This window comes from Ochotona curzoniae, unplaced genomic scaffold (assembly GCF_017591425.1).
Source record: "Ochotona curzoniae isolate NIBS_2020 unplaced genomic scaffold, NIBS_Ocur_1.0 scaffold_3208, whole genome shotgun sequence".
Lineage (NCBI taxonomy): Eukaryota > Metazoa > Chordata > Mammalia > Lagomorpha > Ochotonidae > Ochotona > Ochotona curzoniae.
The window spans coordinates 32,790,336-32,817,378 of NW_024467106.1; the positions used below are offsets into that span (position 1 = coordinate 32,790,336).

The 27,043-nt window shown below is 46.6% G+C and overlaps 2 protein-coding genes across 4 annotated transcripts in view; one reads left to right on the forward strand and one right to left on the reverse strand.

The window, feature by feature from the left end:
- Positions 1 to 5,486, forward strand: part of UBAP2 (ubiquitin associated protein 2) — a 62,803-nt gene extending 57,317 nt beyond the window's left edge. For both annotated transcript variants that reach the window (XM_040963214.1, XM_040963215.1), the window contains 11 exons: positions 164 to 233; positions 1,136 to 1,331; positions 1,778 to 1,869; positions 2,113 to 2,160; positions 3,766 to 3,847; positions 4,029 to 4,234; positions 4,432 to 4,531; positions 4,612 to 4,719; positions 4,846 to 4,913; positions 5,002 to 5,193; positions 5,290 to 5,486. In XM_040963214.1, the coding sequence (XP_040819148.1) occupies positions 164 to 233; positions 1,136 to 1,331; positions 1,778 to 1,869; positions 2,113 to 2,160; positions 3,766 to 3,847; positions 4,029 to 4,234; positions 4,432 to 4,531; positions 4,612 to 4,719; positions 4,846 to 4,913; positions 5,002 to 5,193; positions 5,290 to 5,385 (1,258 nt within the window). In that variant the 3' untranslated portion in view covers positions 5,386 to 5,486. The remainder of the gene's footprint in view (positions 1 to 163; positions 234 to 1,135; positions 1,332 to 1,777; positions 1,870 to 2,112; positions 2,161 to 3,765; positions 3,848 to 4,028; positions 4,235 to 4,431; positions 4,532 to 4,611; positions 4,720 to 4,845; positions 4,914 to 5,001; positions 5,194 to 5,289) is intronic.
- Positions 5,487 to 6,622: 1,136 nt separating this feature from the next.
- UBE2R2 (ubiquitin conjugating enzyme E2 R2) overlaps positions 6,623 to 27,043 on the reverse strand; it is a 58,122-nt gene continuing 37,701 nt past the window's right edge. Inside the window, exons 3-5 of one of the 2 annotated variants that reach the window (XM_040963216.1) lie at positions 20,765 to 20,862; positions 12,149 to 12,283; positions 6,623 to 9,878 (exon numbers count right to left, since the gene is read on the reverse strand). In XM_040963216.1, the coding sequence (XP_040819150.1) occupies positions 9,659 to 9,878; positions 12,149 to 12,283; positions 20,765 to 20,862 (453 nt within the window). In that variant the 3' untranslated portion in view covers positions 6,623 to 9,658. The remainder of the gene's footprint in view (positions 9,879 to 12,148; positions 12,284 to 20,764; positions 20,863 to 27,043) is intronic. The other variant, XM_040963219.1, reaches the window with a different exon arrangement.

A 27,043-nucleotide genomic window follows, 5' to 3' on the forward strand; every position in this document is an offset into this window, starting at 1 on the left:
CTGTAGAGTGACCTTGGCCCACTGATCATTTCAGCTCCCAGCGCCCTCAGTCCCTGTGCTCAGCCGGCACATGATGGGGACTGGATGGTTTCTCTGGGGATGTGGACGAGCCCGAGTCCAGCCCTCCCTGCCTTGACACTGGGCGGTCTGTTCTGTCTTCCAGCTCCCTCTCCAGCCATCCGAGCAGCCTGCCCTCCTCGCATGCAGCCCTCTCTGTGAGCACCTCCCACACAGTGAGTTCCTGGTGCAGTGCTGAGGGGCTGTGGTCCGGTCTCAAGCTGCTAGAAGGAAATGTCTCACACTAGCCAGGTGGCTGTGCTGCTGATTGCGACATGGCATGCCTGGCCCGTGGCAACACTGTTCCCACACCTACTATATCCTCGGGGCAGGGGCTGGGCAGCTGATGAATTTCCTGTTAAAAACTGTCCAAGCTGTTTGATTTTCATCTGCCAGCAGAGGTTTAATTTTCTGGGCTTTGTTTTGATTCATTTGAAAGCCATTTAGAGAAGAGTAGCTTCGCTGCTAACTCCATCCTGGGTCCCAGTACAAGTCCTGTTGGGAAGAATCCCTTCTAACAGGCACCTGTTCTGCAGAGACCACACAGAGGAAACAACTGAGGGGGCAACGAGCAAGCGGGCCTGGTGGCAGGGGGTGAAGAGGATCAGGCTGTAGGTGGGCACTGACCTGCAGGAAAGGCTGCAGGCTGAGCTCCTGGCCCAGAGCCTCAGTCAGCATCAGCTCCTGGAGGCAGGTCCCCAAGCAGAGGGTGGATCTTCCACAAGCTGGGCCACCTCCTTGTGGAAGGACATGGTGGAAGCGAGTTGTCAGTTTTGGGGCTGAGGGGCAGGGCACCCACCCTGTGTGTACCTCCACCTCACAGAAGAGCGCCCTCTATCTACCACGCCTTCTGTGCGTCCCTCTGCTCAGAGTCCAGAGCACTGTCAGTGTTGTCACATGACCGCTAGTCTCAGGATTAAGTTACAGCAGGATCAGTGGTGGGAAGTTGTTCTGCCTCTCATCTCCGCAGCCATGGGGAGGTGAACAGCACACGGCTTTGGCTCGGCTCTGCCAGCATTCTGCTGCCCTCTCCAGCTCCCTGTGTCCTGTGTTTTTTGTTTGTTGTTTTTTTTGCCAGCATGCCAGTGTGGAGAGTGTCCCATCCCTGCAGCCCTCTGCCACGTTCTCTACAACAGCCACCTCTGCCTCGAGTGCCACCTCCTCAGGAGCCAGCCTGCCCAGCAACATGAACGTAGCCACCAGCCTCTGCCTGGGTGGGGGTGCCGGGAGTGCACTGAGCAGCGGGGCCAGGGCCGCACCCCTGGTGACCTCAGGTGCGTGCTGCAGGGGCCTTTCCTGTTGCCCCCATGGCCTGCTGGGGGTGGAGGTTTTGTCTGGGGGACTCCCGCGAGGCAGACTCAGGGCCCCTCATATTGGTTGTCCTTGTTCAAGACCTAGGGCAAGGGCGGACATGGTGCTACAGCAGGGAGGAGGGCACCCTCCCACGGGCTCCTGCTGGCCACATTGAGTGACCAGTTGTCATCTGAGCCAGGCTGTCTGGGAGCTGCTGGAAAACCTGGCTCTGCCTGGGAAGAGGCAGATTCGGATGCTTGTGGCTGCAGAGGAGGGGCTCTGCCCAGACACCGAGCTCTGTATCCTGGAAATATCCCGAAAAATGCTGGTCTGCGCTTGTCTGTCCCGTGGCCCACACCTCCCACCGGAGCAGCTGTGGAGTCGCCCTACGCAGCCATGCAGCACTGTGTGCTTGGTCTCCCTGCAGGCAAGCCGCCCCCAAATCTGCCCCAGGGGCTGCCACCCTTGCTGCCCAGCCAGTACCTTGTGGGCCCTGGAGGACTGCTTCCTGCCTACCCGGTGAGCCCCTAGCATCCCCAGCGCCCCTTTGCCTTGGTCCGGGGGCAGAGACTTGGCGGGAACTCTGGGGGAGGGAGGTGGTGGGCATCACATGGGGTGCCCACCTTGCCATCCCACATCTGCCCCCCTGAACCCTGATGGGTCCTCCCCTATGTCCTGTCAAAGCCGGAACTCCCCGGTGAGGCTTGTCCAGCTGCTGTTCATGGCAGGGTTCCTGACAGGCCCTTTCTGGGTCTCTTGCAGATCTACGGCTACGATGAGCTCCAGATGCTGCAGTCCCGGCTGCCCATGGTGGGTGGAAGCATGCCTACACAGTGGGGCTTGCACGTGTGCCTCCTGGGCACCACACCCTCGCTGCTACCCTGCCTGGCTTTGCCTACCCTACTGTGTATCAGCCTTGATAAAATCGTTTCGATTGGCTGGTTGGGCTTAGGACAAGACCCTATGCTACGCAAGGCTCCCATCCTCCCTGCTCATGGGTAGCAGTGGTGGGGTTTTTGTTTGGTTTTTAAAGGAAAGCCACGTGGCACAATAGGGTTTGCTTCCTTGGCCCTGGACTTTGGTAAAGCCTTCCTCCCCCTCTGGGTTTGACCACACGTGTCCCTCAGCAAGGTGACCCATGTTCACTTGTCACGTCTTGCTTTTTAGTTTTTATTGGAAAGGCAGATATACAGAGAGGAGGAGAGACAAATATTTTCCGTCCAGTGGTTCACTCCCCAAGCTGCCGAAATGGCCAGTGCTGAGCCCATCTGAAGCTAGAAGCCTCTTCTGGGTCTCCACGCGGGTGCAGGGTCCCAAGGCCTTGGACTGTCTAAGGACAGACCATAAGCAGGGAGCTGGATGGGAAGTGGAACCACCGGGATTGGAACCGGCACCCATATGGGATTCCAGCACATTCAAGGCGAGGACTTTAGCTGCTAGGCCAGCACACCAGGCCCATGTGTTACTGTTCTGCCACCAGCAGAGTGAGCAGCTAGAGCTAACCACTGTGATTGGAAAGATTTACAAAGAGGAAGATCTTCCAAATGCTGGTTCATTGCCCAAATGGCCACAATGGCTGGACCTAAGCTGATCCAAAGCCAGGAACTAGGAGCCTCCTGTAGGTCTCCCATGCGGGTACAGGGTTCCAAGGCTTTGGGCCATCCACAACTGCTTTCCCAGGCCACAGGCAGAGAGTTGGGTGGGAAGCAGAGCTGCTAGGATTAAAGCCCATGCCCAGATGGGATGCCGGAGCATGAAATGTAAGGAATTTAGCCACTAGGCTACTGCACTAGGCCCCCTAATTCATGTTTGTACATCTGTTCAACTCTTGCCTTTAGAATGACCCATTTTCTGTGTAAGGGCTCCCCCTTCTGAGCATCCCCTGTACCTGCTGTATTTGGACTGAGGGCCTCTGGCCGAGGCTGTTCAGGGTAGAGAAGAGTGGGTTCAAGGGCTGCTGGGAGCTCTTGCTGACCACCAGGATTCCTGGGTAGCTGTGCCTGGCAGTGGTGGCCACAGGTGTGGTATAGGGTTCCCTCCTCACAGAGCAGCACACTGGGCCTATGCCCTCCATTGGCACCTCTGCTGTGTCAGCCATTGTCTCCATGCTTACCACAGGGAGAGGAGGCCCTAAGAGACTGCACTTGGCATCCTGCTTCTGCCCCTGCCTACCTGGCATAACTCCTGTCCCTTCAAGCAGTGTTGGCTTGATTTCCAATTAGTGGCTTTTCTAATTCTCGCTCCTGAAAAGCCAGGGGTGCCAATGCCTGCAGCCTTTGCCAGAGGTCCAAGTGTGTGTTTGAGTCATGGCCTGTACCAGCTCTGACTGGCAGGGCACAGCAGGCACCCAGGACCTGGCGGCCTCCATGAGTGTGGCTGGGCCAGCTGCTGACCAGACTCCTTTCTCTCTCCTAGGATTACTACGGGGGGATTCCCTTCGCCGCCCCCACAGCTCTTGCAGGCCGAGATGGGAGCTTAATTAATAACCCCTATTCAGGTGAGTGTGTTCAGCGGACCAGAAGCAGAAACGGGCAGGCCTAGTCCCTGACAGTGGATTCCGGAGATGAAGCTTGAGAGGGGAGTCTTCCAGTTGTCCACAGAGGAGCCCAGGGAATCAGTCTGGCTTTTCCACTGGGTGGATAATGGCAGTAACTCAAGTTACTGCCACTTTCTTCTAGGTGATGTCACCAAGTTTGGCCGAGGTGACTCCGCATCACCTGCACCTGCCACTACACTAGCTCAGCCCCAGCAGGGCCAGTCCCAGGCCCACCACACTGCGCAACAGCCTTTCCTGAATCCTGCGCTGCCGCCTGGCTACAGCTACACTGGCCTGCCCTACTACACAGGCATGCCCGGTGCCTTCCAGTATGGGCCCACAATGTTTGTGAGTATCGGCACACTTGCTGAGAAGCCTGCAAGCCCTGGAACCCAAATTCCAGCTCCTGTGGACAAAAGTGGACATTGGGGGTGGAGGGTCCTGCAACTCTTCAGTGCGCTGGCATGTGACAGTATTGCAGCCAGGTGCTGGTCATCACCTCACCTTGCTCCTACACGAGACACCTTACGTGTCTGCTCCAATAGGTTCCTCCAGCGTCAGCCAAGCAGCACGGTGTGAACCTCAGCACGCCCAGCACCCCTTTCCAGCAGACCAGCGGCTATGGCCAGCACAGCTACAGCACAGGTGAAGGTTACTCCTGCACGTAGGGGCATGGGGACCTCAAGGACACGCTTGCCTGGCTCACACATCCTCTGTAACGCCAGGTTACGACGACCTGACCCAGGGTACAGCGGCCGGAGACTACACGAAGGCTGGCTATGGCGGTGCAGCACAGGCTCCCAGCAAGTCTGCGGGGTCTGGGTCTGCCAAAGGTAGCACCCATCCCTCCTCCAGTAGTCTCCTCCTGGGTTGAGGGCTACCCCAGACTGCCCTGGAACGCGTGTGTGGAGGTTGGACCTGGCACCAGCTCTTGTGGGAATAATTGCCTTTTCTCCTAGGAGTGTCGGTGTCTTCAAGCACCGCTGGCCTCCCTGATATGGCTGGGTCTGTCTACAACAAGACTCAGGTGAGGGAGGAAGGGACAGGGTGGAGGGGAAGCCTGCTGGGAGGTGTGGTCCAACCTGATGGCCACCTCTGTCATCTTTGTACTGCAGACTTTTGACAAGCAGGGATTTCATGCAGGGACCCCTCCGCCTTTCAGCCTGCCTTCAGCCTTAGGCTCCACAGGGCCCTTGGCCCCTGGGGCAGCCCCTGGCTATGCGCCCCCACCTTTCCTGCACATCTTGCCTGCTCACCAGCAGCCCCACTCGCAGCTGCTGCACCACCACCTCCCGCAGGATGCCCAGGTGAGCAGTAGCGGAGGCCTCCACCTTCCTGGGTCAGGGATCCTGCTGCAGCCTTGACAGCCTCTCTCCCTCCTCCCTCCCCCCCTCCCTCCTCAGAGTGGCTCGGCCCAGCGCAGCCAGCCCAGCTCCCTGCAGCCCAAGTCTCAAGCCTCCAAAGCCACCTATGGCAACTCTCCATACTGGACAAACTGAACCTGAACCTGAAGATGGGGGGTCTGGGGTGGGGTCTCCCTGGGCAAGAGTGAGCACATGGAGCAGATACCTGGGAGCCCAGCACCCTTTCCTACAACTCCTGAGCCATGCAGTTATGTCAGCCAAGCATCTGGGGGAACCTGCCACCCTAGCTCCCTGTTGTATGTAGTGTATTTATGTATGTATTTGTAAATGTGATAGAAGCCAGCAGAGAGCCATGCCGTTCCAGGGGCCCGTTGCAGTTCCCCCTTCTGCCGTTAGGCCTTCCCGAGCTCTTCTGCCTGGTCAGGAAGGTTTGGGTTTGCAGGTCAGGCACCATTGAGGAATCACAACTTCTCTTGCTCTGTCATTCCTCCGTACCTCTTCAAGAAAGTGCTCCTTCTCTCATTTGTCTCGGTCGGTCCCCTTTTGTCAAACCTGGGCACCTGCTGATCTTCATCTCAAGCAGGGGCTTGGTCTCGGCCCCAAAGACTTGCCTCCCTCTGGCTGTCCATATGAAATCATCTGAACTGAGATGCTGAGACATCCAGCCAGGCAGCTCCCTTTCAAGAGCAGTTCAAAGCTTTCACCTCAACGAAAGCAAGCCTCCAAGCAAAGGCTCCTCCAGTCCAGTTGTCCTAAGCCAGGGGTGACTGTTTCAGGGGTTTTGTCTTGCCCAAACTCCACCTAATAAAGTTCTGAGAGCATGCACAGCCTCTGCGTGTTATGACTGAGAATCAGTTCAAGTTAACAGTTGTGTCGCTTTCATTGTGACTAAAGTGTGTTGTAGAGGGCTGAGTGGAACAGATACCTAATGAATCACCATGTTATGATGTGGCAGGCGAAAGGCTTGGTCAAGAATCTTCCAACCAACCAGCTGTTCTCAGGGCAGGCAGGCCATGCACTTTTGTCCAGTTGGGGACACCAGGATAGCGCTTCAGGACTATAATGTATGGCCAAAGAAGCTAGGCTGATAGTTGAGTCATGACCAAGGGGTGTCGAGCCTTGGAATCACCATGGTCAGGGTCTGTGTGAAAATAGCTCGAGATCCTCCCTGAGATAAAGGCTATGATTCCACAAATACTACAACAAAAAATGATTCCATCAGCCAACGTGACCTTTTGGGACTCAAAATCAACTCTTAAGGAATAGGGGTGGCTATTTTTCAGGGTTTCTGGTTTGGTTGAAGGTGTAACATTTCAGCCAAGTCCTTGGCACAGTGCAAGGGAACAGTGAAAACCACCTTTTAACACATGGGGAAGTAGCAAGACAGGTATATTTTATTTCACATTTTATTAGTAGACAGATGGGCAGAAAGACAAAATAAACCACTAAAGGGGAAGTCAACACAAAATGCATCAGATAATCTTCTCATAAGTTAAACTGAAAAAAACATCTACAATTTCCGCTAAGAAAACTATTAAAGTCAAATGTGTCCTGCTGGTTTCAGAATAGTTGAAAATTGCATCTGGATTTTAGTTGCAAATGTAAACCTTGTTTATCAAATGGGAGGGTAGAGTTAATTTTTCAGCAAGAACTATACATTTCTCCCTTGCAGTCTCTTGCTATGTATGCCCCATACAAGGAAACCAGCAAGTAAAGAAGCAAATCATTGCCAGAGAAGGGAAGGAGATGCCAGGACTACAAAAACTTGTGTCTAATAAAAAAGGACTCCGGAATGATGAGAAAAAGGGGGAAGACTTTGAGAGAAGCAGCAACAGAATCATGATATTGTCTTACACCTTCATCCGCCTCAGAAGACACGGAAATGAAGAGCATCCAGTGAGGCCTCAATCAGAATTTAAAAAGAATGCAGGGTTTTGAGTTCATGTCGTACTAAATCAGCACAGCTGTACTCAGCAAAGGTTCTGGGTTGAGCTGAGACCTCTACTTCCCTCCCTCCCCCACCTGATTACTCAAGTATTTTGGACAGGATACAGAACCAGCATCTACCCGATCATAATGTCTTCAAGTCAGCACACCCCAGATTTCTGGAACTGATGGTACTTCTCATAAGACAACACCTGAAGGGTAGTCAGAACAAGCGCCACTTGGCTCTCTGGCTCCCTGAGTCAACGTGCAACAGAGGCCAACAGGGGCCTGATGGGACAGCACTGAGCAGCACGGCACCTCCCCTGATGCCAGGATGCCCAGCGTGTCCTGGGTCCGAGATGCTCTAGCAGTAAAAATGAAAGGCTTAATTTTAGGGCTCCAAGAGAGTAAGACCAAGCTCTTGGCTGTAAACCTGGGATAGAAGGCTGGGAGGGCCAGGGCCGAGGGGAAGGGATGTTAGGTAATTGAGAGGATCAAGAGAAGCTTTGGCTCCAGAATATTTGCAGGTTATCTGGAAGCATTGCCTAAGCAGTGCAGGGATGAAAAGGTTAGACCCAACAACCAACTATGACGGTTCAGAGTGTAATTAATCACCTAAAGAACGTGTTAACACATTGCTGCCCTATTCCTTGAATGGTACTGGAATCAAGGATGAAGGAGGCAGCCCTCACTGGGTGGGGGTTATAGATTTTTAGACAAGGCTGAACAGTGTCCCCTAGAGCATTCTCATTTCATATCAAACTTGAGAGGCCAGAGGGCGGCTGGGAAATAGCTATGTTTGGGAAAGATTGAAGAGTGAATGAAAACCCTGAGATCAGAAAGGAAGGAGGAGCTATGGAAGTAAAGCATTGCCTACTCTGACCATCCTGGGACTCGGACTGCCTTTTGGTTCTGCGCTAGGATCTTCACAAAATGACACAGGTGCACAGGGATCTTGAGTAGGACCACATTCAGCCCTTGCTGTATACATTTTACATTTTCTTTCCAAAATCATTTTGTTCTACCAGTCTTCCCCAAAGAGCACTGCCCTCCCATGGACTGGCAACAGCCCCAAACCAAATTTCACCTTCCCGCTCTGAAATTCTTGGATTGGTGAAGGCTGCTGGATGTTGATACTGATTGAAACAATGTACAACAGACCTGGGAAATTAGGGCTGCAGCAACTGCAGCGCAGGAAGATCTTGTAGCCTTGTCTGGCTTAAACACTGCCTGCAGTCACTTCCCTTGGCCCTGCCAGAAGACAGGCCCGGGAGCTCTGTGCAGTTTCTGCTTGTATTCCACAGCCAAAGTACAGAGAAAGGGGAAAAATAAGCCCAGATCACATCCAATGAGGAAAGCAAAAACCAGTCACTCAGGTCTCACATCCACATTTATCGCTATTGGTAGAAGCAGCTCAATGGAAAACCAAAATCTTAACACATGCACCTAGGATTAATACTGAGTAATTAAAAGTGTCTACTTTAAAAAACCAATCCAAACGCCATGAGAGTAGTTCTGGAGGGAAGGCAGTGGGATGTGTAGGACAGGTGTCTCCCAGCAGTGGGCAGTAGTAGTGTTGGCTTTGCCTCCAGCAGCAACAGCCAGCATTGGCATAGTTATTTCTTAATTGTTCCCATCACTACAAATCCACACACTAATTCCCATATCCTCCCCACTCGCCCACACCCTGGTGGGGAAAAAAATAACCCTGCCTTTAAAATAAATAGCAACCAAGTGCTCAGTTCTATGTAAAGTATGAATATTTATTTCAGGCTTTAGATCCCAATCGATTTCAAAAAACAAACTCTAATTCCTTTCCTCAGAGTAGCTAAGACTTCATGTTAAGATGGTTTCAGGGAGGCGAAAGGAGCACATTGCGTGCGGCTTAGACTTAGCATCGAGTCCCTGACACCTGCTGCATCCCAGCCTTAGCAAGGAAAAGAAGTAATGTTCACCACCATGGGGCTGAACGAATGCACACACTAGTGTAAATGCAGCTAAACCTTGGCAAATTTGCTTTTCTTTAAAGTTTGTGGGTTTGTTTGTTTTTTCATTTTCTTTTGCAGTATATGCAGCATTTGTGAACTCCAAATGGGTTCCCAGCTTTAAACACATTAAACATCTTGAAAGACTATTTAATTTTTCAAGAATCTAAAAACAGACCAAACGTGTTTTGCTGTGAACATTCTGTAGACGATGTGAGGTGAGAGTTTGGGTTGCTGTCATTGAAAAAAAAAGAATCAATACAGTGATGGAAGGGTAAAGAATGCAAGAATTCAGACATTCTGTGGAGGGTATTTCTCTCTCCATTAAAGGTCCATAAAAAGGAGCAAACTGAGATCCATATGGGGAGTCAGCAGGAGCTGTGTTTTCCCACCCCCTGTGAATAGGTTTTTGCTGAGGGGCCTCTGCCAGGTCCCCACTTGCTCCCCTCCCTTTGGCCTGAGAAGGCAGGGCAGTGCAGGGGCACTGAAGGAGCATGTCACGATTCCTCATTCCCAGAATCATCATCATCATAACAGTCGGCATCTTCCTCCTCCTCATCTTCATCATCAATGTCATCGTCGTACAAGTCGTCATAAAGCAAATCTGAGCTGTTGTCATTGGAAGGCACTTTAGTTTTGATGCAGTATTCCGCCAGAGTTGTGGGGACCTTTACTCCATCCTTCTCTGCTTCGGCCTTAGTGGCTGAAACCTGTTTCCTAAAGAGCATAACACAAAAAGTTTACAGTAAGGCCCAGTTTTGAAAATGGATTCATAATTGGCCCCGATTAAACTTTCTTAACCCCCAACTGTAGTAAATGGCCTAGTTTGGTTGCCTTGTACCTAGGCAAGTGTGACACACCTGGGAGAAAAGCAGCCTGTAGCTGGCAGGCATTCTGGGGCCAGTTAATGCCAAACTCGTGATAAGAGTATGCCATCATACTCATCTATTCTATTTTTTTTTTTAATATGTTTTAAAACCACATGGGGGACACTTGGCACCATGGACTCCCAGCCCAGCTCTTCTGCATGAGTGACATCGGGGACTGGGCGCTCCATATACTCCTGGGTGCAGGGACTGTGAACCAGAGAAAGGGCGAGGGGATATGTTGGAGGGAGGACTCCTGAGGTTGCAGGTAAGGAACAATTCTGAAGGATTCCAACCAATAAGGCCACTGCACTTGCTGACCGTTCAATACATGTGTCAGAACCAGATCTCCTTGGTGGCTCAGAGGGAGCAGTGAACAGCATACCCTGATGCACACTGAAGATATGGCAGACCACTGGGGCCTGCAGAGAACACCTGGTACCATAGCAGAGGACGGAGGCAGAACATACTGGTCAACCACCTCAGCCAGGTGTTGATAGCAAATATCTGAGTGATTGGAGACTCTAAGATGGATTATGCCAGCCAATGGCCCTTGGAAGGATTTTCTTATCCCTGGATCGGCAGAATCAACAGCATTTCAGAACTATCAAAACCACCTGAGCAGAACCCTCAGAGCATGCTCCACGTCAGGGACCTATGGGATGACATCTGGTGGCGTTCCCCATCCCCCGATACTGAGGCAGATGGCAGCTGAGAGTCTGGTGAAGCTTCTCCCCTTTTATCTCTCCTTCCCCCCAGACACAAAAAGAAAAAGAAAACTGGAAATGATGGATTCACCTACTTTCCACTAACCCTTGACTCTTCCTATTATAACCTACTATGTAAACATCAAATAGGAATAAAACAAACTTCTTGGGCCCAGCATGGGGCCTAGCAGCTAAAGTCCTCGCCTTGCATGTGCCAGGATCCCATATGGGCACTGGTTCGTGACCTGGCAGCCCTGCTTCCCATCCAACTCCCTGTTTGTGGCCTGGGAAAGCAGTCAACAACAGCCCAAAGCCTTAACACTCTGCACCTGCATGGGAGACCCAGAAGAGACTCTGGGCTCCTAGCTTCCGATCACCTTAGCTCCAGCCATTGAGGCTGCTTGGGGAATGAATCAGTGGATGGAAGATCTTCCTCTCTGTACATGTGACTTTCTAATTAAAATATATCTTAAAAAAAGAAAAAAACTTAACACTGCTTTCCAACACCTGTACCTGCTTAAGCACATCTGACAGAAAAGATACCTAGTACTGCACAAAAGGCTTGGAAGCTGATCACGGCCTAAGTATTTGGCATCTGCTTGGCTACAAGCTTAAGTCGGCCCACAGACCTGGCCATTGTGGCCCCTCTGGAGAGTGAAATAGCAGATGGAAAACAGATCTTTGCCTGTCGCTGACATTCAAATAAATAAATAACCTAAAAAATTAGAGGGCCCAGAGCAGTGGACTAGCCACTAAAAATCCTCGCCTTGCACGCACCAGAATCCCTTATGGGCACCAGTTTGTGTCCCGGCAGCCATGCTTCTCATCAAGCTCCCTGCTTGTGACCTGGGAAAGCAGTAAAGGACGGCCCAAAGCCTTGGGACCCTACCCACATGGGAGACCCGGAGGAGGTTCCATGCTCCTGCCTTCGGATTGGCTTCGCTCCAGCCATTATGGCCACCTGTGTAGTGAACCAGCAAACGGAAGATCTTTCTCTCTCTATCTCCTTTATGTAAATCTACTTTCCAATAAAAATACTTGTAAAAATTAGTAGAGGATAAGCAGGGAGAGTTAAGCCCATCAAAGGTCGACTCCATCGAACAGATCTACTGGATACACACAGTAGCAGGTATCTCTGTACAGGAAAGCTCATTGGACCCAGGCGCATATCTCCTCTTCACACAATGTAAATTTAATATAAATTGTCCTAGTTTTATCAGAAATAATTCTGAAAGGAAGGGGAGGAGAAGGGCTGGGACATCAACCATGGGATGGGATGACAGGGTTCAGCGGAGGGAACATAAAGAAATAATTTAAAAAATAATAATTCTGCCATTCAGGTTTGATTTAATCCCTTAGTTCCAGAATATAATTTGGTTCTGTAGGTAAGTAAAAGAAAAAACAAACTGCTTACCTAATGATTTCAGCATATTCTTTGTCTTTTCCTTTACTGTCCCTCCATTTCCTGAACATAACTGAGGCATCCACATTGGCTGGAGAGAAGGTGTTAGGCTCATTAAGCAGTGAGATTACACTTAATAGGATAGTCCTAGAAAGAGGAAGAAAAGGGTCAGTCATGAATATTCAGTCACAATATTCAAAAGAAGTCTGCATTTTAGAAAGATCAACTTGATTTTCAATTTCCTCTCCCTTAAAATTATAACTTAATTTCAGACTATAATGTTTGAGACCTTAGGGTAAATGGAAATTGATCATCATAAAATTGTATTTCGACACTTGACTGAAGCAGAAGCTAGATACAAACTGCTAGAGTTCTCTGACAAAGCAGAGAACTCTATACATGTAGCATAAAGTTCAATTGCAGGGGGAAAAAATGAACTCTAGAAGGTATTATCTCAACAGATACATGTTTTATTCTGCCAAAGCTGGGTATCTGGAAGCTTTCAAATCCATCTTGTAAGAAAATAACAAAATAATTAGAATGGGTTTGAAAAAAAGCACAAAAAACTTGAGTTCAAATTCAAGGCAGTATTTTGCATTTTTGTTTGTGGGAGAGGGTGGAAAAGGATGCTGCTCTGTATGTCTAGTTCTTAATGTGGTGTCACAGATGTAAAAACCAGTCATACGCAGAATATATTTTTCTTCCACACTTGAAAGTAAACAAATATTAGGCAGAACAACACAATAAAAGCTTTTTGAAAAGCCTTTACATGGAAGAACTAGCTTAAAATAGCAATTTTGATTCAAATATACTTACTATGTTTAGTAACAGGCATCAAGTAAGATATTGGGTGCACAATGCTAAGCAATTTAGAAGTCATTCTTGGGGATGGTACATTGGCTTAACTGGCTAATTGACCATCACCACTGCCACCGCATAAGAGCCAGCATCCCATACAGATGCCAATTTGTGTTCCAGCTGCTCCACTTCCCATCCAGCTCCCTACTTATAGCCTGGGGGGACAGCAGAGGAAAGCCCAAGGCCTCCATACCGTCTACTGCTTTCAAGTCTACTTGAAGCAAGTACTTTTTCATCATAAATAAAAATTAAGGAATAAAAAGTTTCCACTAGAAAAAAGTCAAGCATGACAAACACTCATAATTGTTCCTAGGCTTTTTCTTCCATAACATCTGTGCATAAAGGCATTAAGGAAAAAAAGAAAATATCTCTACCTTTTCTTATTGGCACAAGGTTATAGATTCTGTTGTTTTGAAACAGACTCTTACACCTGGCTCCCAGGAAGTAAATAAACAATCAAATGGGGATCCAGGCAATTGGATGTTTGATTTCATGAAGCTTTTCCCTAAAAATGGTATCTTGACTTTACAAAATTTTTGCCATTTCCACCCCTCTCCATGTTACACACACACTCCTTTCTATTAGGCTAAGAATAATTCGTCTTGCTACCATCCTCCTCCCAAGAGTTTTTTTTGGAGTTCTTCAGAAATCACATTAAAAGGATTAAAAAAAAGACGCATCACTGCCAGCAATGGAAAATGGACTGATCGAGCTTCCTCGAAGCAATCCAAACTTGTAGACAGAGAATAAAATATGGGTTTCTTCAAACACACACACACAGAGAAAGTATAGAAGGGGGGAAAAGACACCACTAGGGTGCGATGTGTTGTCTGTCATGTGTGATGTCACATCCCCACACCACTGAGCTCCCTGCCAATGTGCAGTTGTGAACTGCCTGGAAAGATGCGAACAACCCCTCCAAAAAGTACCACTTGGTTCTCAACAGTTTTTAAGGTATATTTTTGTGCTTTCCAGCAAGAGGCACGGTATTGTAAACTCTTCATGAGAGACATTTACCAGGATTAAGTGGTCCTACTCACCCTTCCAAACCCACTGTTTTTCTCATACCTACTCTACCTTAAACTTCCTAATTCCACAAAGAACTTACAAAACGATCAACCTGCCAATTTAATCCAGTGCATCTAGGAAATCATGTGAACTTTCTTCTAGACACCTCCCCCCACCTGAGTTCCCCTATATTATTACAATAGTAATACAGTCATAAGCAGTCCTAAGTCCATCATTGCAGGCATGGACAATGGCAGAGTCCAGCACCTTCTGTTAAGATAAATTTAACAGTTTTATTGGCAGTCCATCTTTCATCTGGAAGTAGAGATGCACACTGCATTGTATCACATCTGGATGTGACAGTCTCCTTTACACAGTTACTGTACATCCCCTTAAATACAAAATCAACAAGAAAAATGGAAATTCACAATGCACTGAGGTTAAATAATATAATAATGACTAACGTGTCACTGAAGAAATGAAAATCAAGAACCTTCTAGAAGATGATGATGCAAATGTATGATCTGAGTCAGTGAAAAATTCAATCAATAATAGATTAATACTTTCCATTGGGCCCGGTGCGGTAGCCTCATGGCTAAAGTCCTTGCCTTGCATGCCCAGGATCCCATATAGGAACCAGTTCGTATCCCAGTTGCTTCACTTCCCATCTAGCTCCCTGCTTGTGGCCTGGTAAAGCAGTAGGGGACAGTTCACAGTCTTGGTATCCTGTATCCACATGGGAGACCCAGAAGAAGCTCCTGGTTCCCATCTTCAGAACGGATCAGCTCTAACCATTGCGGCCGCTTGGGGAGTGAAATCAGCGAATGGAAGATCTTCCTCTCTGTCTATTCTCTCTGTATATATGCCTTTCCAATAAAAATAAATCTTAAAAAACAAACAAACCTTTCTACTGATTTTTTAATTTGCTCTATTGTGTCCTTCATTTCCAATAATTCTGCTTGATTTTTTTTCAGTGTTGCTATCTTCTATATGACATATTCCTTAAATTCCTTGAATTCCTGTATGTGCTTCTCATTGTTGGTAAGAAGCTTTATAATGAGTTTTCTGAATTCTATATCTCCCATTTTCTCGATGTATTCCTCAGTTAACTGTGAGGTTGACAAGGCTTTTGCTTCTCTGTAGGGGAAGTCTTCAGTAATATTTTGACCCGTAAGGGAGCCAAAGTCAGCATTATTCTCCCTGTGGGACCAGTGCAATGCACTGAGCTGGAAGTGAGTTCGCTCCCAATTCAGCACATGTGCATAGCCTTTGCCATACTGTACAAAATGGCGCCTGACGTGCCACTGGTGGAGTTCTGAACCCGCTGGGGGCTACCTGAACCTATTTTGGGAAGAACCTGTAGTATATCATGTCAGTGCAATGTACCAAGTCAGAAATCAGTTTGCTCCAAGCTCAATGCATGTGCAATCATATACAACAACCTCTGCCTCCATACACAAAATGGTACCCAATGTGGCTCTGCTGAGGGTCTGGGCTGTGAGATCCACCTTTTTCCAGCACTGCCTGTCTAGGATCTACTACTGCATCTCTGCTCCTGCTTGGACCACATAAACCAGCAGGATAGGCAGTTCTTTGGTTTATCTGCTGAGCTCCCACTGAACTCCCCTTTCCACCTGGTTGCGAGTGGAGTTCCAGTTTCCAGTGGGGTTCAAATCTTTGCTCACTGAATGTCCTGGGGTATCGATCACTGTTAACACCACATCATTGTCTCCGCTGCTTTGCTGTGTCCATCAGTCTCTAGGTACCCCTCTGCCATCAGCCTGTCCTATCCTATTTTCCGGAAGTGCCCTCTCTGCTTCACCCTGGTTAATGATTCTCCATCTCTTTAAATGTGGCCTTACCATATTCTACTATCATGATTCTCCTATTTGGCCAACTCTTACTTTCAGGTCTTATGATACAGACTGATTTATGCTTAAACACAAACACAAAGCTTAGTTCCTTACTAGTCTGTAGGTTATAGAAGACCACCATGTGCAAGTTTCTTTTATGATATATGCTGTGAGGGGACAGAAGACAGGTGGTCAGGGTGAACAAATCCACAAATCACAGCAAAAGGATAAGCTGAACTCTAAGCCACTTCTACTGCTATTTTGCTACAGCCACCCTTAAGCTGGATATGGGACATAGAAGCCTTAGACACAAAATGACCCTAGAGAATCGAGCACAAAGAAGAAGCTTGCCCATGTTGACTATATCCTCTTAGTGTTTCAGATTTCCATGTACCACATCTTCATTTATGTGAGGTTATAGAAAGCATACTACACATCCTATTAACCCCAAGAAATTCACAAACATGAAAAAAAAAAACCACAACCAAGAAAGAATTAATCAAAAAGAGGTACAAAGAATTCCAATAAGGTAATAGATGATTAGAATTCAAATACTTTTTGAATTATGATTGAAGTTCCTAGGGGATATTCAAAGATAAGTAGTTTTTATTGTAAAGTCTCTACATTTTGGCTGTATCCCATGTGTTTTGATGGTTTTATTTCAGTTTGGTTGCTTCCAAATAATCTTTATTCTCTAGTAGAATTCATCACGCGCTCATAAGTATATGATGGTATCATTTCCCCCCCAAAATAAATAAATAAATAAAAAGGAAAAAAATACATGTACATTTCTATGACTTATCCTAGGTATTAAACTTTACCTCTTTTTCACAGAACTACGAATTTTAAAGTGTTAATGTTGCTTGACTTAAAGTAAGCAAATGGGAATCCTCTAATGGCAAAAAGCATTAGACAAATCATACTGGTCCTGAAGAAAATCTTTATATCTAGTATCCTCTTACCTGAAATTCATTTCTTTTGATTAAATATTACTTTCTCTGTGTTAAAAAAAAAAAAGCAATAAAAGTAATTCCTCAGGTCGTGATTCTGGAGAATGCTGCTAAATAAATCAAGCTCAGATAGCCCGCAGGCCACAGGAGAAAAAAATTATGGTAACTGGTGCCACAGGCAGTACACACAGGCATAAATATGAAGGAATCCTGTACCTTGAAGAAACTGAGATAAAGAAATGGCTGGTCATCTTCAAACAACAAATCCTGTAATATTTTTAGCCAATGAAAGGCAAAAGATACCATCGATGTGTGCTTAAAACAAAAATATCTTGAAATCCCATGGTAATGCAATAATTATCCAGGTAATCATTCAGTACATGAATTTAATGGTGGGATGGGAGAGACGATTCACAGCTTGGGATACTGGATCCCATACTGAAGTCCACAGGTTCAAGTCTTGGCTCTGCTTCCAATTCACCCTCTTGCTAACAAATACACTGTGGAGCAGTAGGTGATGCTTGAAGTTCTTTTGTTTCTACCACCCATGTGGGAGACATGGATTAAGTTATGGGCTTTACCTTTATTTAGCCTGGACCATCCCTGCTGTTAAGCACATCAAATCAGGAAATAAGATATTATTTCTCCCTGCCTTTCAAATTAGACACACAGAAAGAGTGCAACTTGGGCCTGGCACGATAGCATAGTGGCTTAAGTCCTCACCTTGAGCATGCCAGGATCCCATATGGGCGCCAGTTCTAAACCCAGCAGCCATGCTTCCCATCCAGCTCCCTGCCTGTGTCCTGGGAAAGCAGTCAAGGAGGGCCCAAAGCCTTGGGACCTGCATCAGTGTGGAAGACCCCAAAGAAGCCCCTGGCTCTCCTGGCTTCTGATTGGCTTTAGCTTTAGCCGTTGTAGTGACTGGGAGAGTGAACCATCGGACGGAAGATCTTCCTCTCTCCTCCTCTCTGTGTATCTGACTTTCCAATAAACATAAATAAATCTTTAAAAAAAAATAGTAAAGTGCAGTTTAAATTATAAAATGCCCAAAACAAAAATGCTCAAAACTGTAACCTTATGTGCTGGTATGCACAGTGAGCTAAGCTTGCACACAAACAAGCCTAGCATCCCACACTGAAGAGCTGGGAAATCCATCCCAACCGGCCATCAGATCTACATATGTAGTAGTGAAACAGACTAACAAAACACTGAAAAGTTTCAAAGTCTGCTAAGGTTGAAAAAGACGCCCTGAAGTATGCCTAGGCCTTGGATAAACTGAAAGTTGAGCATGAGCCCGGTATGATGATGGACATCTTGTTATGGAAAGTTGAGACCAGCAAGTATTTTTTTTTTTTAATTTATTTTATTTTTATTGGAAAGGCAGATATACAGAGAGGAGAGACAGAGAGGAGGATCTTCTGTTAGATGATTCACTCCCCAAGTGAGTGCAACGGGCCGATACTATGCCGATCCGAAGCCAGGAGCCTCTTCTGGGTCTCCCATGGGGTGCAGGGTCCCAATGCTTTGGGTCATCCTCAACTGCTTTTGGGAAGTGGAGCGGCCGGGATTAGAACCAGCGCCCATATGGGATCCCAGGCGTGCAAGGCGAGGACCTTAACCACTGCACCATCGCACCGGGCCCGACCAGCAAGTATTATTATGAGTTTTTCAAGATTTAATTATTTTTAGGGCCCGGCGTGGTGGCGCAGTGGTTAAGGTCCTCACCTTGCATGCCCGGGATCCCATATGGGCGCCGGTTCTATCCCGGCAGCCCCGCTTCCCTTCCAGCTCTCCCTGCCTGTGGCCCGGAAAGCAGTCGAGGATGGCCCAAAGCTTTGGGACCCTGCACCCGTGTGGGAGACCCAGAAGAGGCTCCTGGCTTCGGACTGGCATAGTATCGGCCGTTGCGCTCACTTTGGGGAGTGAATCATCGGACGGAGGATCTTCCTCTCTGCCTCTCCTCCTCTCTGTATATCCGCCTTTCCAATAAATAAATAATAAAAATAAACCTTTTAAAAAAAAAGATTTAATTATTTTTATTGGAAAGTCAGATATACAAAGAGGAGGAGAGACAGAAGAACATCTTTCGTCTGATGATTCACTCCCCAAGAGGCAGCAACGTCCAATACTGCGCCGATTCAAACCCAAGAATTAGGAAATTCTTCCAGGTCTCCCACGAGGGTGCACAGTCCCAAGGCTTTGGGCCGTCCTCAACTGTTTTCCCAGGCCACAAGCAGGGAGCTGGATGGGAAGTGGGGCTGCCACAGTTAGAAACAACTCCCATATGGGATCCCGGTACGTTCAAGGTGAGGAGTTTAGTTGCTAGACCAGCGTGTCAGAACCCCAGCAAGTATTATTATGTGACTATCACTAACGCCACACAACATATGGGCTCCAAAACATGACTTCATGCACATCTCCAACTGATTGCAGCTTCTTCCAGGTCTCCCAACTGGGTACAGGGTCCCAAGACTTTGGCTCATCCTCCACTGTTTTCCCAGGCCACAAGCAAGAAGCTGGATTGGAAATAGAGAAACCAAGACATGAACCAGTGTCCCTATGGATGACAGCAACTGGAAGGTGGAGGATTAGTCTGTTGACTCTCAACGCTGGCCCCAATAGTAAAAAGAGCAATTAGAATGAAATAAAATAGGGAGGAGGTCCCAACTCAGTTCAAAACTTAGGGAGGGCAAATTCCATAAATCTGAGAATAATCTCCATGGCTCTGGGCTTTGTCCCCTGTGCCCATACTATCAACCCACAATACAGACCATGGACATCTCTGTGTTTCTACAACCAAGAAGGAGGCAGGCCCAGGTCAACTCTGATCTCTGCATTCGTACGTCACTCTCAGGAGTCACTCTTACTTCACTCAGGTTCCTAGCACCCATGAAGAAGATGAGGATTGAGGTCTATGCCTTCTGGCTTCAGACCTATCTAGACACAGCTACCGTGGCCATCTTGGGAATATACCAGCACAGGTAGGATAACTTTGTCTGTCTTCACCAGCCCCCTCCTATCCTTGTACTATAAATAAATAAATAATGTTGTTTGGAAAGCTAGCTTTAATATGTAAATATTAAGTAGTAATGCACCGCAAGAAACTGTTGAATTTATCTGGACAAAAAGATGCTGGATTCTACGCGTGGTACATGCTTGCAATGAAGGAATCATGATTGGATTTGAACTGTGATACTGCAACAAGGTGGAAGAATCCACCATGGGGGGAGGGTATGGAGAAGGGTTGGGGGAATCCCAGAGCCTATGAAACTGTGTCATAAAATGAAATAATAAAAAAGAAAGAAAAAGAAAAAGAAACTAGTAATCCTGGCATGTTGGCTCAGTGGCAAGATTCTTGCCTTGCAGGCACCAGAATCCCATATGGGCACAAGTTCGAGTCCTGGCTGCTCCACTTCCTTTCCATTCCATGCTTGTGGCTTGGGAAAGCAGTAGAGGATGGCCCAAAGCTATGGGACCCTATACCCACATGGAAGACCTGGAAGAAGCTCCTGGCGCCTGGCTTCGGATCATCTTGGCTCTAGCCACTGCGGTCACTTGGGGAGTAAACTAGTATACGGAAAATCTTTCTCTGTATCTCCAATCTGTAAATCTGTTCTGCCTTTCCAATAAAAATAAATATTTTTCTTAAAAAGTTAAGTAGTAAGAATGCCAAGATCAAGAAGCAATCAATCCAAACAGAAGTGCTGGGATCAGTGCAGGAAGAATAATTCAGATCTGAAAATATCAATGAAAAACACAGGGAAATGACAATCATTGCAATACTGCTTAGTAAACACAACTCTTCAAAGAAGATTCATAACTATTTCATAACGTTCTTAAAGAGAAAACAACAATAAAGGATTATTTTGTGTAGGTTACAGGTCAACATATGATCTTACTTTACCAGAGACAAAATAAGGACTGCCTCAAACACCACTGTTCCTTATGTGACACCTTACCTCACATTCTGAGTAGGGTTCCACCTCTCAGAGGGCAGTTCTCCACTCTGTGGGTCATCTACAGGCGGATGAAGAATCGAAATGCATACATCTCCATTCTACAAAACACAAATACAACATTCAACAAATACCTATACAGTGATGAACTTATTCAGAAACTTAGGAGAAGGACTGGGGAAGGGGAAAAAGGGAAGAAGAGAGAGGAAAAAGAAACACCATATTATAGCAGAAACCACATGAGAGGTGGAGTAGAAAAAAAAAAGGCAAAAGGCTTTATGGGTAAGCATGTTTTGAGACTGATCTTTAGTAAGATATATAACATACTGAGAGAAATATAAACATGAGTTTAGATAAACAAATCAAATTCTACACATCCTAAAGTAGAATGGGGAACAACACTGTGGATTCGGGGGGTTATGCAGCCACTTGCAATGCCTGCACTTCAAATCAGAGCACCAGCACAAGTCCTGATTGCTCCACTGCCCATCCAGTTCCAAGCTTCTTGAGCCCTGGGAGGGCTGTCCAAGGACAGCCCAAAGCTTTGGGACCCTGCACCTGTGTGGGTAACCTGGAAAAAAGCTCCTGGCTTTGGACTGGCGCAGCTCTAGCTGTTGAGGCCACTTAGGGAGTAAATTAACAGACGGAATATCTTCCTCTCTGTCTCTCCTCTCTGTGTATCTGACTTTCCAATAAAAATAAATAAATCTTAAAAAAAAAAAAAAAACAGTATGTGGGAGTGTTACATTTCATGACCTTGGATTTAGTGATGGATTTTCAATTTTGACAACAAATAAGCAACTGACCAAAAATATGTATATCATGGATTTTACTGAACTGAATAACTCAGGGTCTGAACAGTGACATCAGGTTAAGCCACCTGCAGTGCTGCTCTGGCTTGAGAACTTGTTGCTCCACATCTGATCAGATCCAAGTCGTTATCAATGTGCCTAAAACAAGCAACAAGAGATGGCTGACAAACTTTGATCTATTCAACCAAGTGGAGCACAAGGATGAGTTCCTGGCTCCTAGGTATGCCCGGGCCCAGCTTGGCAATGCAAACATTTGGGAAATGAACAAGCAGAAAGAAAATATCTCCCTACAAAAAAAAAAAAACAACAAAAAAAAACAAAAACAAGCTTGGTAGGATTCTTAGGGGTTGTCTTTGATAAACTGCAGTACCTACTGGTGAGCACAAGTGTAGGGGATGGGGGCAGACCAGGCTGGGGGGCCTGCCACAGGAGGCCAGGACTGGTGTGGGCCTGGTAAAGATTCTTTGGAGTCAACATGACTATGCTGCAGCATCCACCAGCATGCATAAGAGCTGGGACTGGGGGGTGGCTGGGCTGGGATAGATCACAGCACCAACTAGTTCATATGAGACTGGGGTTTGGCACAAACTGACCAGGCAGATGCACCTGCTAGAACATGTATGAGCTGGTAGAGGGGTGGACTGAGCCTGACCCTGTAATAGCCAGTGTACACAGGAGCCAAATCTGTGGACCTTCCAAGTGGGGATTTCTTGGGGACTCCTAATAGGCCTCTGCACTGGATCCCTGACCTCGGGAAACATCACAGACATGAGATGTAGGCGGACACTGGAGCACACACTGCAGTACTGGGCAGCCTTAATTGCTGAGTCCCATGCAAGAATAGACAGCATACCAGATGCACACAAGAGATAGCTAGCTAGCTTATCTAAGCCAACAGAAGTCTTCGAATAACTCTTTAAAGGATAGAAAAAAAGGGTAGGCTGACTAACTCTCCAGGCCACGTTTTACAGCAAGTAGCTAGATCTGTGGGCACACTGAGGTGAACATGGACAGTCAACAGGCCTTAGAGAGAATTTCTCACCTCTGGTACAACTAAGCCAACAACTTCTCAGAACTATCAAAACTGCTCAAGTAATACCCACAAATCATTCTTCCCCTAATAGAGGTCTCTAGGGCAACATCAAACAACTGTCTCCATCCCTTGGCACTGATACAGTCTAACAACAAAGGGTGGTATAGGGCAAAGAGGTCTTCCATCTGCTGCCTCAATCCCAAATAGCAAGGGGGTTGGGAGGTGGGGGGTACAGAGAGGCAGGAAGGGAGGATTTGTGTGTCACAGGGGGTACACGGAGGAAGGGAAAGAGAGAGAGAGGAGAGAGAAGAGAGAGAGTGAATGTGTTTGTGTGTCTAGCCAGAAACCAGGAGCTTCCTTCAGGTATCCCATGTGGCTCTAGGGGCCAAAGCACATGGTCCACCTTCCACGGCTTTCCCAGTTGCATTAGCAGAGAGCTGGATTGGGTACACAATGGCCAGGACTTCAATTAATACCCGCAGGGATGCCAGCACCACAAGTAGTAGCTAGCTGATCACAACAGTGCCATCCTTAAAGTATCTTTTTACAAATCTCTTTTATATATTATCTAATCGTTACAGAAAATGAATCTGTTCATCCAGCTTGTGTTTGAGAATAAACTGTACTATCCTTACAAACAATTATAATTTTTAAAATTTTGCTCATTTTGCAATTTAAAGATAGTGAATCCTGTGCTCGCTTCGGGATCATATATACTAAAACAATGTTACATCCTGGTATATATTTTTAAATGTTCTATAAAATACATCTGTACCATTTCATGAAAGCTGGAATATTTTACAAGTTAATTAATTTTGAATTATTTTAATGATAAAAATAGTAAAAATTTACCATTGCCAAGAAATAGTGATTTATGTCAATGTATTTTTTTTTTAATTTGTAATATTTTTCGTGGAAAGGCAGGTATACAGAGAAAAAGATCCTCCGTGCTGACTCCCCAAGCAGCTGCAACAGCTAGAGCTGAGGTGTGATCCAAAGCCAGGAGCCTCTTTCGGGTCTCCCACGTGGGTGGCAGGGTCCCCAGGCTTTGGGCCATTGTCAACTGCTTTCCCAGGCCACAGAGAGTTGGATGGGAACTAGGGCTGCTGGGACATGAACTGGCACCCATATGGGATCCTGGCATGCACAAGAATAGGACTTTAGCCACTAGGCTACCGTACCAGGCCCGTCAATGTCTTCTTGTAAAACAATATAAAAATAAACTCCTATAAAAATGTGTTGGGGCCTGGGAAAGCAGCAGAGGTCTTGGGAACTTGAATTCCTATGGAAGACCTAGAAGAAGATCCTGAATCCTGGTGTCTCATCAGCTCAGTTCCAGCCAATAAGGTGACTTGGGGAGTGAACCAGAGGACTAAAGATTTTTTTCTCTGTCTTTCCTTCTCTCTGTAAATCTGATCTGCCTTGGGCCCAGCGCTATAACATAGTGACTAAAGTCCTTGTCTTGAATGCGCCAGCATCCCATATGGGTGCCGGTTCTAATTCCGGCAGCCCCGCTTCCCATCCAGCTTTCTGCTTGTGGCCTGGGAAAGCAGTCAAGGACAGCCGAAAGCCTTGGGACCCTGCACCCACGTGGGAGATCCAGAAGAGCTCCTGGCTTTGGATTGGTGCAACTCTAGCCATTGCAGCTACTTGGGGAGGGAACCATCGGACAGAAGATCTTCCTCTCTGTCTCTCCTCCTTTCTGTTTATCTGCCTTTCCAAAAAAAATTTTTTTAAATAAAATCTTTCAAAAAATCTGATCTGCCTTTCCAATAAAAACAATAAATTTTTAAAAGTTGTGATTTAGATAATAAAAGTATGCATGTGGGCCCAGCGCCATGGCCTAGTGACTAAAGTCCTCACCTTGAAGGTGCCAGGATCCCATATGGGTGCCGGTTCTAATCCCAATGGCCCCACCTCCCATCCAGCTCCCTGCTTGCGTCCTGGGAAAGCACTCAAGGACAGCCCAAAGCCTTGGGACCATGAGAAAGTCCCGGAAGAGGCTCCTGGCTCCTGGCTTCGGATTGGCCGAGATTCAGCTGTTGCAGCCGCTTGGGGAGCGCGTCATCAGACGAAAAACATTCCTCTCTCTCTTTCCTCCTCTCTGTATATCTGTCTTTGCAATAAAAACAAATAAATCTTTAATAAAAGTATGTATGTTTACTTAAATAATGTGTTTAACAACTTCATTTTTTTAAGGCAGGTATTTTTAGAAAGATTTATCTTTATTGGAAGTCAATTTAAAGAGAGAAGAGACAAAGAGAAAGATCCTTTCATCAGCTCACTCCCGGAGTGGCCACAACAGCCAGAGCTGAGCTGATCCGAAGCCAGGAGCTTCTTTCAGGTATTCCACATGATTGCAGGGTCCCAAGGCTTTGGGCCGTCGTCTACTGCTTTACCAAGCCATAAGCAAGGAGCTGGATGGGAAGTGGAACAGCCAGCACCTATATGGGATCCCATGCTGAACGCCTTAACAAACTTTTAAAAATACAGACGTTTGGGGCCTGGTGCAATGGCTTAGTGGCTAAATCCTCACCATGCCCATGTGAGAATCCCATATGGTCATCAGTTCGCATCCTGGTTGTTCCACTTCACATTCAACTTCCTGCTTGTGGCCTAGGAAAGCAGGATGTCCCAAAGCCTTTCTTATGGGTAATTAAAAAATAATACGATACAACATAACACAATCTCATAGCTTTATTTCCCAAATTCTTATGATATATATTTTTTTAATTGAAAAATTTAGATATACAGAGAGGAGAAATAGAAAAAAGATTGAAAACATCTGTTCCATTCAACTTCCTCACTCCCCAACCTTATTAGTGGCTCCACATGGGTATACATCCTTCTCAATTTTGTAAAAAAAACATTAAAAATAAACAGTTCCGGGCCCGGCGCGGTGGCGCAAGTGGTTAAAGGTCCTCGCCTTGCACGCCCGGGATCCCATATGGGCGCCGGTTCTAATCCCGGCAGCCCCGCTTCCCTTCCAGCTCCCTGCTTGTGGCCTGGGAAAGCAGTCGAGGACAGCCCAAAGCTTTGGGAACCTGCACCCGCGTGGGAGACCCGGAAGAGGCTCCTGGCTTCGGATCGGCATAGTATCGGCCCGTTGCGCTCACTTGGGGAGTGAATCATCGGACGGAAGATCTTCCTCTCTGTCTCTCCTCTCTGTATATCCGCCTTTCCAATGAAAAAATAATAAAAATAAATCTTTAAAAAAAATAAATAAATAAATAAACAGTTCCAAAAAAAAAAAAAAAAAAAGAGAGATGATACAGCTATTAAGAAGACTCTTAATGCTTCCAAAAACACAGTGCTTAGCATGAGAACTGTGGTACAGCAGTTTTTTTTTTTAAGATTTATTTTTATTGCAAAGTCAGATATAGAGAGAGAGGAGGAGAGACAGAGAAGATCTTCCATCCAACAATTCACTCCACAAGTGATTACAATGGCTGGTGCTGAGCTGATCTGAAGGCAGGAGCCAGGAATTTCCTCCAGGTCTCCCCCGCGGGTGCAGGATCCCACAGCTTTGGGCCTTCTTTGCTTCCCTGGGCCACAAACAACGAGTTGGATGTGAAGTAGGTGGGATTAGAACTGGTGTCCATATGAGCTCCTGGCGCCTTCAAGGCAAGGACTTTAGCCACTAGGCTACCACACCAGCCCGTTACCTTTTTTTTTTTTTTAATGACACAATTCCATAGGACCTGGGATTACCCCAACCTCCATCCCCTTCCTTCAAATTCATTTCCCAGCTAGTGGCCTGAGAAAGCAACAGCAGATGATCCAAGGGCTTGGGCCCCTGCCAACCACCTCGGAGGCCTGGATGAAAATCCAGGTTCCTAGTTTCCGCCTGGTTCAGTCCCAGCTACTGCAGGCATTTGGGAAGTGAAATGGCAGACAAAAGATCTCTGTCACTCTGCATTTGAAATAAATAAACAACAACAAAAACCTCCATCCTTACAAATGGGATTAATGTCTTTATAGCAGAGGCCGCAGTGAACTGCCATGCCCCTTGGATCATGTGAGGACACACAATAAAGCGCCATTTACAAGAAAAGAAACAAGCCCTAACCAGACACCAGCTCTGCCACAGCATCATGTGGGACTTCCCAGAGTTCGGAACTGTGAACCATGTATTTGTTTTTGATAATTTTTCCAGTCTAAGGTACTTTGCTATAAAAATCCAGGACAAAAAATACTCCTCTGAGTACTGAAATCTGTCTGAACTTGCAAAGCAAAAAATTATTTCTACTGATTGTCTCCTATAACAAAATTATTTTTATTATGGTGTATTTACTGTCATTTATACAAACTAAATTGAATATTAATAAAACCACAGAAACAAACCAATATTTTAGGAGCTTATTTTTGGAAAAAAGCTAGATATTGCTTAAGTGTTAGCCTGTCCCAATGATAAACCATATTTCGGAAAATTAGAGT